This window comes from Furipterus horrens, unplaced genomic scaffold, assembly GCF_987537825.1.
Source record: "Furipterus horrens unplaced genomic scaffold, mFurHor1.1.pri manual_scaffold_6, whole genome shotgun sequence".
Classification (NCBI taxonomy): Eukaryota; Metazoa; Chordata; class Mammalia; order Chiroptera; family Furipteridae; genus Furipterus; species Furipterus horrens.
In genome coordinates this window covers 181,459,227-181,472,782 of record NW_028327176.1, presented here as the reverse complement: position 1 = coordinate 181,472,782, position 13,556 = coordinate 181,459,227, and the positions used below count along the sequence as shown (strand labels likewise).

Sequence of the window (13,556 nt, the reverse complement as noted above, 5' to 3'; positions counted from 1 at the left end):
TGTTGTCTCTAGATAAAATGAAATTGTATAAACGTTGTCTGTCTGTATACTCAGTTCCTAAAATCTACTGCTCGATATTTGCATTATTTATTCTCATCCATAGCATTTTGTAGCCTCACAGAGATATTTCTGTTCATTCTCCTAGAAAGATTTCTAAAATTAAGGGATTTCAAGTGAAAGATTAAGTGATATGCTTAAAATGAAAACCAGTTGCTCCTTATCGTCTACGATAATAGTCCCTACTATGCAAGCTACTTAATTCCTCAGCGAGCTTCTCACTTCGAACATTGAGCTGTTTCTGGGCATTATCTGGTTATTTATCTATATTCAGAGAGGGATGACCAAAATCGTTGATAAGGGTACGTGGATCTATTGGCACTGTGGTTTAACTAATAACACCACCAACAAACAACGCAGAACGTGCCCACGTGGTTGTTTATACTATACCTCTAGGGCAGATTCCTTCTGGTGAAGATTTGAATGAAAATTTTTCCAATCTTCTTTTGCATTTGCCATTTTGGCCTGGATACCATTGGCTTTCTCTTTGGTCAAGAGAGTACTCAGAAGTTCCCCTTCCGATAGCATCACGTTTAGTTTGTATTGTCCATTTTCACTTTCCGAGGAAAACTCCTGTAAGGAAGAACGTAAGACTAGGCATCATAAGGCACTCTCTGCTTTAAAATACACTGGTTTTCCTACTTCTGTCTCAATAAAACCAGAGAGAAGGAATTAACTTTGTATTGTATATATCAGGTGACTCAGACTCTTACTGTATGTGATAAAAATTAAAGGAGAAACTGCTTAGAGCGCTCAGATACCGGGCCTGTCACACAGGAAGAGCTTTTATTATTTCCTAAATCCCTATTAGTGTATGTAAAATGTATTTATACACATGGACTAGTTTCTCTTCATGTATACAATCAATTGTTTCAAGCAGGGATTTCTTTGAAATTTGGGTTTCTTAAGCAACATTTTAACATGCTTCTAAAATGATCTAGAGGCCCCTCTTTAATTCATTTAGGCTCCATCCACAGAATTAATTAATAACACTCTTACCTGTATTTTCTGAAGACTTGTTGAAACTTCACCAATATTTTGAGGTATATCAAAACATTTGGCGGTAGTGATTTTTGCATTAACCAGCCACTGTTGGAAATCCTTGACGGCTCTTCGAAATCTTTGCTGTAAAATCTGTTCTTTATTCTGACAGCCCTTGGATGCTTGCAAACAAAGACTGAATCCAGGATTGGAAGCATTTAATGAGAGGGAGGAAATGATAAAGGAGATTAAAATGTTTGCTAGAATCAACAATTCTTAGAGTATGCATTCATGTCATTTAGTAATGTATTTAATGATTAATATTAATATTTAAATCACACCTTAGCATATACAAACCTCTAGCTTCTTATTTGTATGAAAAGATTTTCCATACCAATAAGGTTCATGCTCACCAATTATATTCTTTAATCAAGGCAGAAACTTTTCCACTGTATGTACTCAGGTCTCTGGAAAATCGACAGAGTTCTTTCAGCTGAGACTTGAGATCCTCTGTCTTGGGCTCTGCTTTTTGCAGAGCATCCAGTATCTCCTATTCAGAAATAACAAGACAGAGGGGTAAGCATTTGAATTACACAATTTTCACAGCTTCATACTATAGATGCATAAATCATATTTTAAATTATTAGTGATGGAAGACCCAACACAGATTCGGTAAGGAAATGAGGCCTATTTTCAGGATTCCTCCATGGCAAGTAATACCACACAACTAATTTGTATCTTTTTCTAGCCACGGATAGGCACTCTAGCACAAAATGTTGTCAAAAGTCAAATGATCAAGTGGTCAAATAACTTAAAGTAGGATGAGAAAAAGAAGAGAAAGTAGCCTAAATTGTTTAAGACCAGTCTGACTAGACCTTTAGAAGATATGTATATTGTTTAAAAGGAAAGAGAAATCATTTCGAAGCAAAGCAACACTTTTTTTGCTACATATATTGTAGCAATTGATTTTAAAATCAATTTAAGAGCATATAAAGTTAACTTTCACATTAAAAAATTCTTATAATCCACAGGTTTGATTGAAGCAGTAATTCATCTATTTCATAGTTTCATTCATATAGTCACCAAATATTCGCTAAATGCCTGCCATGTGCCAACCATTTTGCTGAATTCTGGGACACGCCCCCAACATGAGTAAAGGTATGAAGCACGTGAATAATCACAGTTCTTTGAATAGCTAATCCAAAATAAAGTCTTGGGACTTGACAAGTACACCTCTGAAATTAAGGCCATGGTCCACAGTTACACAAAGGATTGTCACACAAGGAACAAATGACACGCTGGGTGTCAAATACTCACACCACTTCTGGCACATGGATTAGTGCCTTATGAGTAAAATTAGCAAGTAAACGACTCTCATAAATTTAAATGGGAGTGTGTGGATAATGTTATTACCAAGGTGAATAATACTAATAATAATAATAATTAAAGAGGAGGGGCAAGAAGACGAGTAACTACTCAGAGAGCTGTTGCCGTTACTATTTTGATTCTCAGAGATATTTATCATGAGATGGCCTAGATTTGTAGGAAAACCACGCCTCTCAACAAACCAGGTCTGTGTTTCACTCCTCATCCCAGTAAACGGCGCCACTATCTTCCACCTGATCGAAATCAGAATGCTAGGCATCACCTTGGCCTCACCTGTTTCCCTTCTCTCTCCATGCAAGAGCTAAGGAGGTCTGGACTGCCCTGAGTCTTAGAGAGCTCTTTTAGCCAGCTGCCTTTGCACCTTGACTCTCACAACCTCCATTTACTCCTTGGTCATTTCTTTCCAGAATGGCACAATAGCCTCTTCATTTGAATCCTGTTCTCTAATTTTCTGTCCTGAGTCTTCTTGTTCCTGAGTAATTTTGTACCCTGGTGCCATTCCTCATCTCACAGATCTGGTCAGTGTGTAACTATCCCTCAAGGCTCAGCTCACAGAACATCTCCCCTAAGGACGCCCTGCCCTCTTTCTCACCTCCTAGGACCCATTGAAGCCACACAGCCACCTCTGGGCTCTCATTGCTGTTGTGCTCCCACTGGTTTTGAACCTGTTGGCCGTTCCACCTTGACCGTGGCTCTGAGAGGGGGGACAGTGTTTTCTTAGCTTTAAACTTCTTTATTTAGCTGAGTGCCAGGCTAAAGGCATCTCAAATATTTTCATTTACAAAATTCACAAATAATACTGAGAAAGTTTCTCTCTGAAACGCCAACTGTTAAACTAGTAATTACTATTTTACATCATACTGTATATTTTATTTAAGGAAGAGCATTATAAGAACCAAAGAAATTTCCCAAAGAAGTAAATGAAAAACCCCAGAGATTCAAATGAGTCTCTTATCCATTAGGTGCTATCAAAAGTGAAAAGTTTTGACCAAAAGTTTACACTATTTTTTTTTAATTCATCATAAATTAAAGCATATTATTAGACTCTTCATCATATAAATATCAAGTTATATACGTCAGTTTCAGTTAAGTCCTGGAATGTATTTTTCTCCCTTAGAGGCTATGCAGGTTAAGAAAACTGCTAAAAGTGCAACATGAATTGCCCATGGATATTGAGAAATGAGTTTTGCAAACAAGAAATTTTTGTGACATGATTTATATAGTTTATAGGTAATAATCCATTTTTATTTTTTAAAAGGGTTCTTGAGTATCGGCATTTAAGTGCAGAAGAGAAAGTAAATGCCTGCAAAGGCTCATTATTATTAATTATGATTGCTAACAATGACAAGCCCTTCCTACCAGCAAAACAAGCCACACTAAGCAAATTCATTATTTTGTAAAACTTTCTTACGCATTCATTGTAATGGGAGTATTAGCTCCATTTTTTTAAAAATTAAAAAATTATTCTCAGCTTTATTGAGATATGATTGACATATAACATTGTATAAGGTGTAAAACTAATGGCTTTAGTACATTTATATATTGCAAATGATTACCACCATAGCATCATTAGCTAGCACCTTTATCCCATCACATAATTATAATTTCCTTCTTATTATCCCCATTTTTAGATAAAATGACATTATTCAAATAAGAAAATTTGAGTATTTAGAGATAATGTAGTATTGTCATCAAAAGCATGAGCTCCGGAGCCAAATCTGGAACTAGGTCTAAGCAGGGGCTGTGATCTTTGAATTGTTCGTACTGTTAAAAGCCTATATTTACTTTTGCATTATGTTTCTGTAGGCCTCACCTATTATCTTCACAAATAGTATCAGTATTTAAAAATAATGATAGCTAAGTATAGTAATAGAATGCTAATATAATTTAAACACCGCCCAATCTTTTAAAAGCATCACCCATATTAATAGTAGCAAAAGGAAGAGAAACAAAATAGAAGTAAAACATAACAGATTTTTTGATATCAGACTGAATAGTACTGACCACGTGAAATAACTACCAACTTTCTTGTCCCTGTTTTACGGAACAAACAGCCTTCTACACCTTATTCTGTCTGGTACTTAAGCCTAAAGGACAAGAAGGGCATCAGAAAAATATATATATATAACCTAGAAACATTATAAATAAATAGCATAAAAAGATGATTATAAAGTTTTCCTTTGTGGTGTGCGATATTTGTTTCAAATACTTGATGGAAAACAAGACAACGTTGGAAATACTACATGAGTTTTTTACTGGCTGGAGCTATTTTGAAATGGTTATAACATAAATAGACAAAGAAGTTTACTAAAACTTCCTTTTAAGGGTATCCATGATACAGAGCATTATTAAACAGCAAATATCGAAAAAAAGTCTTTCCAAATAGTATTTAACAGGGAAGAGAGAAAGAGGACCTCAAGCTTCTACCCATTCTTCACTCTCCCTTTTATGCTTCCCTTTCTCTCGCTCTGAAAGAGCTGCCATTAGTTAAAAAAAAAAAAAAAAAAAAATGTCCGGAAAGCAACCCATGAGCGTGACATAGGAGTTCTGAGAACGGGTTGATTCAAGCGCAGCTGTCAAAACTACACAGAAAAGCTAATCGGGGTGAAAAGTGTTAGTTGTGTTTTAGGAGATTATCGAATGTTTCTTTCAAAGCTGTACATTCAATCATTTAATTGTCAGAAATCATTCACTGGCAGGAGGACCGTTATGAGTCTCCGTGTGTGTACGCCTCCAGCCACAGGCCGTGTTTCAGACTGAATGGCGGAACGCAGTATTACAAACTCTTACACCATAAGAATGGAAGTAGAACGTTTCCACGAACAATAACTGTTCTCTATGGCACCTAATAGCTTCTCTCCTCTCTGTTTATTTTTGCAATACTTTGACTTATGAGAAAAGGAAACAGATCAGATTTGCAAATTTAATTAGAAACACTTATTCCTTTCAAGTCTGGCTGTTGTGTGGTTTTCGTTAGCAAGGATTTTTCTTTTGTAGCAACAATGAGAACCAAACCCAATTTTTAGCACAGCCACCAAGAGAAAACAGGAAGCTGACTTACTCGTCCTTTCTTCCAGCACTCCACTATCTCCTTGTCTGTGTTCTTGCCTTCCAGGGCAGCTAACTGCTGAGCCCACGATGTCAGGAGGGCGCTGAACTGCTACAGGGCCTGCTCCAGGTCGGCCACTTGGCCCGAGAACTCCTGCTCCGACAGGGCCATCTGGCTGACCAGGCTCTCGAGGCTGGTCCGTGCGTGTAGCACACTGTCTTCCCACTGCTTCCAGTCGGCGCGCAGGGCCTGCATCTCCGAGTCCATGAGCTCACACCCTCCGGCCGTTGTATTCTGTTTCACTGCAGGAGCCAGTGTCTCCACTCTGCTGAGGCGGCTGGCCCCGGTCTCTCTGGAATCCATCAGCTCCTGGGATGGAATGTCACCATGGTAACCGAGGAGGCTGAGTCACAGCAAGTTTCCAAATATGTACAGAGGGGGACCCTGTCCTGCTGGGAAGTTTTAGCAAGTGTGCCACAGCGAACCAGAATCAATCCGCCCACCCACCCCTAAGTTATAATAGCAGAGAATTCTCATCCTGAGCTCCAAGGCTTGTGGCGAAAATAAACTGGAAATCCCAAACATCCTGAAACAGAACGAAACAGGCCCCCTGAAATCTGGCATTGTTTGAGTATGCGAAACTGTTTTGGCAGTGACTTAAATAGTTGTTCCTATAAATACGAAGATCCATACTTCTCCCTAAATCAACGGTTTTCAACCTTTTTTAAATCTCACGGCACACATAAACTAATTACTAAAATTCTGTGGCACACCAAAAGATATATTTCTAGCTGATCTGACAAGAAAATACATATAATTTTGATTCATTCACACCAGATGGCTAATGTTGGGTTGGTTGTTGTCATTTTTTTAATTTGGCGATCTATGGGGGAAGAGGTCAGTGCCCCTGACTAAATAGTCAAGTGTTGCATGTTTAAAAAATTCTTGCGACATACGCACTGAAAATCGCTGCTCTCAATTGACGGGCAAGGGAACAAGGATTGCGGCAGGGCTGTGCTTTGCCCGGGGCCTCTATCCTATTTTCTGTCTAATATTAGATTTAAGTACTTACAGTTTGCTTTTATGAGCAGTTTACAATTTGGAATTCAGACAATATCAATTCTCAGCAGTAAGTTCCTCAATATACTCTCTCATGCATCATTCCAGTTTTCCTTGGCATTAAAATGGGGCATTTCAATATCTGCAATCACTAACTCCACTCATCCAGATTTTTTAAAAAAATTTAAATGATCATTTTAAAGTGTTTTGAAATGGCTTTCCCATGTATTCCCTTGTCTCGTATTTAAAGTCTTTAAAATATTATATGAACATACCCACGTATGCACACACACAGACCCTCACACAGACACGTTTGGCTTTGAAGTCACCTGTTCTCAGCGGTCACTCCCTGGGGTGGACGGTGATGACACCGAAGGACATAGGAGGTACTTAATGATTTCCTCCAGGGTTTCTCTTCACCCCCACACCAGCCTACATTCTGGCCTGACCTGAACTTACGAGAGGTTCGCTTTCCCCTTCCCAAATTCCAATTTTTTTCTATTAGCAATGTCTCCTACATTCCCTATTTTTTTTTTTTGAAGTATTTTATAAAAAAAAATTCTTTTTAAGCATTTGGCAGCCCAAGAAGCAACCTGGTAAAGGAATTGTCTTAATCTTCTTATATCAGCCTCTCAAACCTCTCTGCCATCTCTGATTCTACCCTACCATTCACTCCCAAAGCCACGTAATCGGTCTGTCCCCTCCCCTGGCTGTCGAAATACCTCTCAGTGGCTGCCAAATAGCCTAACTGCCAAGTCCAGAGGGCACTTTTGAGCCTCCTCTTAACAACTGCTTCTTGCTGCTTCTGTGATAGGGACCCCCTTCTCCACCAGGGGCTTTGATGGCACCACATCTTCCTGGTCCTCCTCTTACTATTTCTCTTTTTCTCTCTCTCCTTCACAAATGCTCTTCTGTGGCCCCTTAACTACAGATAGTTTGCCTTATGCATAGGTGTTGGTGTCACTCGCTCTGGTGGTTTCTGCTACAGATTATATGCTGACCATTCCAGTTCTCTGTCATTGATCCAGTCTCCTGACCTGAGAATCAGGCTTGAACGCTCACCTGTCTCCTAGACATCAGCACTCCATCTGTCCACCACTGGACTCCTCATTTCTCCCTCTGTACGCAACCCGTCTCCTCTGCCTGTTCTTGCCTTTCTCAGATGTACACAGCTTTCATGACTCTAGGTAATGTCTTGATCATCACTCTTGACTTTATGTGCATTACCACTCCGTTCAGAGCCGATTAAATCACCCATTTACCAAATTCATTGGATTTTCTCATTGAGGCATTCTATGTGTCCAGTGTGATGCAAAATGCTTGGTGTGCATGATCTAATTTAGTCCTCAAAACTACTTTATGAGGCCGGATACTATAGTTATTCTTATTTTACCAGTTAAGACCTTGAGGCTTGTGACACCACGTGACTTGCCCAAAGACACAGGGTAACAATCTGTAGAAGCAGGATACTGCCCTGGGTTTTTGACTCCAGGGCCTGAACTCTAAATGTATAGTGAGCTGTCATTACACTTACTGTACTATTTCACAAACATCAGTTTGCACATCATCATTCCCTACTACACTGGGAGTGCCCTGAGGGGTTCACAACACTGGCTGAACAGTGGATGGATGGATGAACACATTAAGGTATTACTGAGAAATTTGTCAAAGAACTACTTTAAAGGAGTGGTGTGTGCGGTAATTTTTTTAAAGCATCATACAGGAGAATCAGAAAGAGACATATGATCCTAAGAGGCAACAACTGTCATGAATCAAAACCCAAACCAATCTGCATGCCTCCTTGCAGACTAAATAGGAAAATGTAATAACAGGACTGGAAAAGTGGTGGCAGAAACAAGGGTTTTGCTTATGAGATACAGTAATGTTTGTATTACCCAACTGTGTGCAGGGTGAGACCACACGGGCCATTGGAGCCAGGACACAGCTACGTGTTTGCATGCATAGGAAAAGATGTTTTCTGTTCATCTGAGCAGATGCAGAAGAAATGAGCTGTTTATTATCTACTTATATTTAGGCTATTGGTTAAGTTAAATTAAATGAGTAACATGTAAATAACATAACATGGGTTAGAAATAAAGATGTGTGTATATTTCCTGTATATCATCTTTACATTTTAAGTGCATATTTTCTAGCTTAATTATATTCTACTCAAGGCAATGGGAAACAGAGTTCACATTTTTAAAAGCCACAGTACCAGAAGAGACTAGTCAAGACGACTCTGGGGTGCTGATAACCATATGGATGTTGACAGTTTCTTAAGAATGAAAACGTAAAGGCTTTAACCATTTCTTATTACTACACTGTCAAAGGGCAAGATAATTAAGGTACCTATATATTACACACATTAACAGACATTACAATTTTTTCTTATAGTCATTGGAATTACTTGCGAAGCCTAAAGAGGCAGGATTCCAGCTGTTTGCAAAAACAGGGCCACAGAAAGTTTCAAGTTTTAAAATCATTTGTGCTGCTTCCCTTATATAATAAATTATTCAATTTTTGTTTTTTTAAATAACTTAAATACTAACTCTAAAAATGCCCAGGGAATTTATTTGGGGCCACGTCTATGGGTACACGTTCTTTAAATACAGAAGAGCGGATGAATAACGGTATTCCTTGTAGGCATACACCTCTATCGCACACCCATGCACTCTCCCAGGCTGTCTGCTGGGCAAAGGGTATTGCGAGTGGTCTGGCAAAAGCTACTGCTCAGCTGTTAAGTGGAAAACGAAGGCACGCCACTGTGATAACTACTGAGCGCCGACAGCATACCATGCGCTCGGTGGGAAGTAAAACAAAATGGTTTGTGACATGATCTTTAATGACATTAACATGGGAACTCTTTCCATTAAATTGGAACAGAAACATTTTAGATATCAGTTTTTATTCACGAGCTGGCCACCAACAAGTAGAAACTTGTTGGCAAAAGGAAAACAGAGAACAAGACTTAATTAAAGAGAATTTCATGTTGAAGTGATCTCCTCTCGGTCCTCCGCACACAATTAGTTCCCGGGTATTCATGGCTTGGTTCACATTTTACTCTCACCAAATTTACCAATAAAAAGTTTAATGCACCAAAGACACTAGCATAGTAATGGCAATTTGAAAAGGGAAATATGCCCCTGGGTGATAAACACATTTGTACTTTTACTGACCTCATTCAAACTGATAGACTAGAATGCTGTTAAAGTTCAGTGCATTATTTTATGCAAGATAAATCTGAGAGTAATGAAACAAGTTTCCATAAATTGCACAACCATTTTGCTGGTTTTAGGCATACTGTGTATACATGTCTACATGTACATTTTGCATGAAAACAAAATACCTAAGTAATCAACCCCAACTTTTCTTGACTCGAAGTGAAATGCTCCTTCCTTTCTATGTGGTACACAACGTAACATGCGCAAATGCTACAGGTCATTCCTCTGGCCACAGGCTTGCATACTCAAATTGTCTACAATGACTGTTTGCCTGGTATATTAATTCTACCCTGTACCGTTGTCCAGGCCATAGTACCATGAGCAATTCAGTCTTGCCCATTGGTCAACGGCTATCTGCCACTCTTCTCTGTCAGCCAATGCCCCCCTCAAGTCAAAGTTCCTGAAATTCCTCAGCTGTCCCCTTTTTAATCATTCCCCATATCCAAACCATCAACAAGTGCTCTCTGAATGATTCTGCCTTCAAAAATATGTCTTGAATAATAGGTCTGCTATTCCTATCTCCCCTTCTATCAGCTAAGCAATACAAAATATAAAAATATTCTTTCAGTTATATCCTGGCTTTAGTTCTTGATGGTGAAATAACTTTGGAGAAGTAATTTAAACTTTCCATAGGTTTCATAGCCTAACCTGTTATAATAAACATTATTATTAATATCAATAACAAAACTCCCTGAGTAGTATGTTTCAGACACTGTTCAAAATATTTTACACATTTTAACCTCACAAAACCCTATGAGGCAATTAATATGGATGTGACTTAATAGTTGTGGACACTGAACAACAGCTGAGGTGATAGAGCAGTAGGTGACAAAGTCAGAATTTGGACCCAGGAGGGATGGCTTTGGAGACTGTTATTAATTTTTGCTCTTTTGACTTTGTAAAATGAATATTAGAACAATGTCTGGCTAATAGGGATGTTGTGAAGAGTAAAGACAATAGTAAATGTGAAAATATTTTGTGAATAAAATAGTGATACACAAATATTTGTGATACTTTTATTGTGTAGTTTTAAGAATGTTAAACCACTGAAAGGCAGCGATAATTTGTCCCTCTAGATATGTATCTAGAAAATTCCTTGTTTCTTGGCTAATGCTACATTTAACATTTTACAATATTTTTTGCATTTGGAAATAAAAATTTTTACATTAAACTCTTGGACCTAACCACGGGTATCCATTTTATTAAACTTCTATACTTGTTAAAAATAAAATTCAGTTAAAACTTAAATATTCCCAAAGGATACTATCTTTTTTTTTAAATTAGGAATGAAAATCAACACTAAAAATTTACCAGAAAACTTTTGCATTTGCCTTTATAGTCACAGGAAAAGGTTCATAAACACACAATTACTCAGTTGGCAACAGAACCCCAGTCTGGATCTAAAAGGCAGTCAGTCCTAGGAGTGAGGATTGGGAAGTAATGTAATATATTTTAACACAGGTGGAACTGATTAGGCCATAGTCAATCTCAATAGGCCTGGATATTGGAGTCCAGGGTTCATTGTTTATTATAGCCCTTCCTGCATGTTTCTTTGGTTATATGTTTTAAATTCCACTATTAACAACTGGAAATTACAATTATAATGTGCCAAAAATATGACTTTTATTGGTTGAGATTAAAGCCCCATTCAACTCTTAGATTTGTTGGCTGGCTTTCTCAACCTCCATTTCTGGGAGTATAAAACTCTTAGTTTTCCAATGAGTTCAGTCCCATAGTTTTTCTGTAATGATCTTGACCTGCATGTACATTTGAAAAAAAATAATAAGTCCAGGTATATCATACCTCGGTAAGACATCCTGTTTGTGACTGAATATGGCTGGAGAATGGACAAACATTTCTTGATAATGTCTTACCTGGAAATTAAGTATTTGCTGAAGTCTTTCCTTCATCTGATGACACCGTTGATTTACTACTGAGTCTAACAAGGATAACCTCCCCAAAAGGCAGCCCAAAGTGTCTTCAATAACATCACGGTTATCACCATTCTCTGGAAATGCTTGGGAAAACAAGTTCTTGTTCTTATCCATTTCTTCAGACATTTCCTTAATATCTTTGGCAAGCGCCTGGGGTTGATCAAAGAGAAGGCCATTGCAATGTTTAAATCCAGGAGTCCATATACAAATCAAGTCCTTACCTCACAGAAAGCAAATGCTTTATAATGTCCCATACACTCACAGACACACGCTGCCCAACGTACCTCTTGGTTAAAGAGGCACGTTTCCGTTTCTTCTGGTACAAGGGCTGTGGCAACAAACAGACGTTGCTCAACATCATCCAACCACGTAGAAGTAGCTGAAACTCCATCATATAACTTCTGTTCCAAGTGAACATTCGGCCTCTTTGCCCCTCTACCCTGGAAAAAAAGGGGGGAGAGGGGGGAGAATGAATTATTACAGTGTTTTGAGAAATCAAGAAAAAACACCAGGATGAGACTTGGAAGTCTAGCGGCCCTGCCTTTCAGGGCTATTCGCTAGGGCTGGGTCACCACAGTTCACGCCCAGGCGTGGAAGAACTTCATGAAGACCAAGGTCTATGAGCAAAGGAAGAGTGCAGCCCTACCTGGGAGGACACCTCCTCAAACGCCTGGTTCAACCCATCCAGCAAAGACGTCACCGCAGACTTGTCTTGGGTCTGCCCGTCCCCTTGGTACAGTGGCACTCCAGACAGGAGCCGATTTGGCTTTCTGTAAAGCTGCAGACAAACAGGGGCAGCTTAGTGGGGAGCCGATGCACTAAGCCCAGGTTTCTCATCTCAAATGGTACACATCAAGGCACAGGCTGGAAAATGGTGCTTGCTTCTGAAAAGCTGTCCCAGAGAAACAGGACCTCTACAACACGCCACACCCACTGAACATGGTGACCAGATTCAGCAGCAGCAATGTTTCTGCGGATGGTCTCTACAAAGAAAGTGGTGGCAGAAATGCCTGAAATCTTATAGCCTTCCTCTCGATGTGTTTTCTGGGCTTCAGCCCTACACATGGTGAAATAGTCCATTCTAAGTACTGGGTCTAGACTGACCCTTTTGCCATTATGATTCGCTTACCTCCTCTAAACTCTTTTAGGCATGTAGACTGTCTCCCCAGCGAGGACCACAACATAGCCAAGCACTCAAACTTGTTAATGTCGTTCCCGGTGTCAAACTAAGTTTTCTATACTTTTTAGGAACAGCTCATTGCCCCCTTCCCTTTCAGGCTGATAACTCAGTCTCCTCTCACATGGCAGTCTTATCCCTGCCCCCCCCCCCGCCCCCCCCGGAGCTGAAATGCCCACCCCACCCAGCATCGCTTTAAAATCCATCAGCTTAAATCCCACACCTGTAGTGCATGTGCTATAAGGGCTGGCCACTACTTTTTCTCCCCCCACTTCTGCTTTCTTTTCAATTCCCGCTTACAGAGCTTGCCGTGGCTGCCTGATTTTTGAGAAATGTATAAAATATTTCCTTGGTTTGGTTACAAGTTCCTAAGAACAGGAGCCATGTAGGGTGTTCTGCATGGAGACACTAAATATACTGGATGTGCACAGAGAAAAAAATGCTCTGGGAGATAGATGCCTTTTGACCTAGTGAACTTTAGGTCAAAAAAAAAAAAAAAGGAAAAGAAAAGAAAAAGTGCCTGTTTTTACCCTTAAGGGCAGTAAGCATATCCCGTGTACCAAACTGTCAGAACAGTGATCCCTCCCTTATCGCGGGTATTACGTTCTAGACCCCCCCCCCCGCGATAGGTGAGAATCCGCAGAGTAGGAACCTTACATTTATTTTAGTATTTATATGTATTTTAAGGCTTT

The 13,556-nt window shown here is 39.3% G+C and overlaps 1 protein-coding gene and 1 long non-coding RNA gene across 2 annotated transcripts; both read right to left on the bottom strand.

Annotated features, from left to right (window-relative positions):
* Positions 1-578: 578 nt before the first annotated feature.
* LOC150007933 (uncharacterized) lies at positions 579-1,514 on the bottom strand. The gene is made up of 3 exons (XR_016511860.1): positions 1,452-1,514; positions 1,057-1,234; positions 579-630 (listed from the first exon to the last, which is right to left on the bottom strand). It is a non-coding gene; the product is annotated as an uncharacterized LOC150007933 (long non-coding RNA).
* A 4,070-nt stretch (positions 1,515-5,584) lies between these two features.
* Positions 5,585-12,752, bottom strand: LOC150007932 (nesprin-1-like). Its single transcript, XM_090280847.1, has 5 exons — positions 12,618-12,752; positions 12,334-12,465; positions 11,972-12,127; positions 11,628-11,837; positions 5,585-5,842 (listed from the first exon to the last, which is right to left on the bottom strand). Exons 1-5 carry the CDS (start codon positions 12,750-12,752, stop codon positions 5,585-5,587), a joined length of 891 nt encoding a protein of 296 aa, XP_090136973.1.
* Between the last annotated feature and the right edge of the window lie 804 nt (positions 12,753-13,556).

Bases quoted from the DNA above. Each gene is read 5' to 3' on its own strand.
- LOC150007932 (XM_090280847.1), bottom strand. From the start codon at position 12,752: ATGTGTAGGGCTGAAGCCCAGAAAACACATCGAGAGGAAGGCTATAAG. The intron at 12,128-12,333 runs GTAGGGCTGCAC...CTTTTTTTCCAG, and splicing joins TTGAGGAGGTGTCCTCCCAG to GGTAGAGGGGCAAAGAGGCC. The intron at 5,843-11,627 runs GTAAGACATTAT...ATTCCATCCCAG, and splicing joins AGCAAATACTTAATTTCCAG to GAGCTGATGGATTCCAGAGA.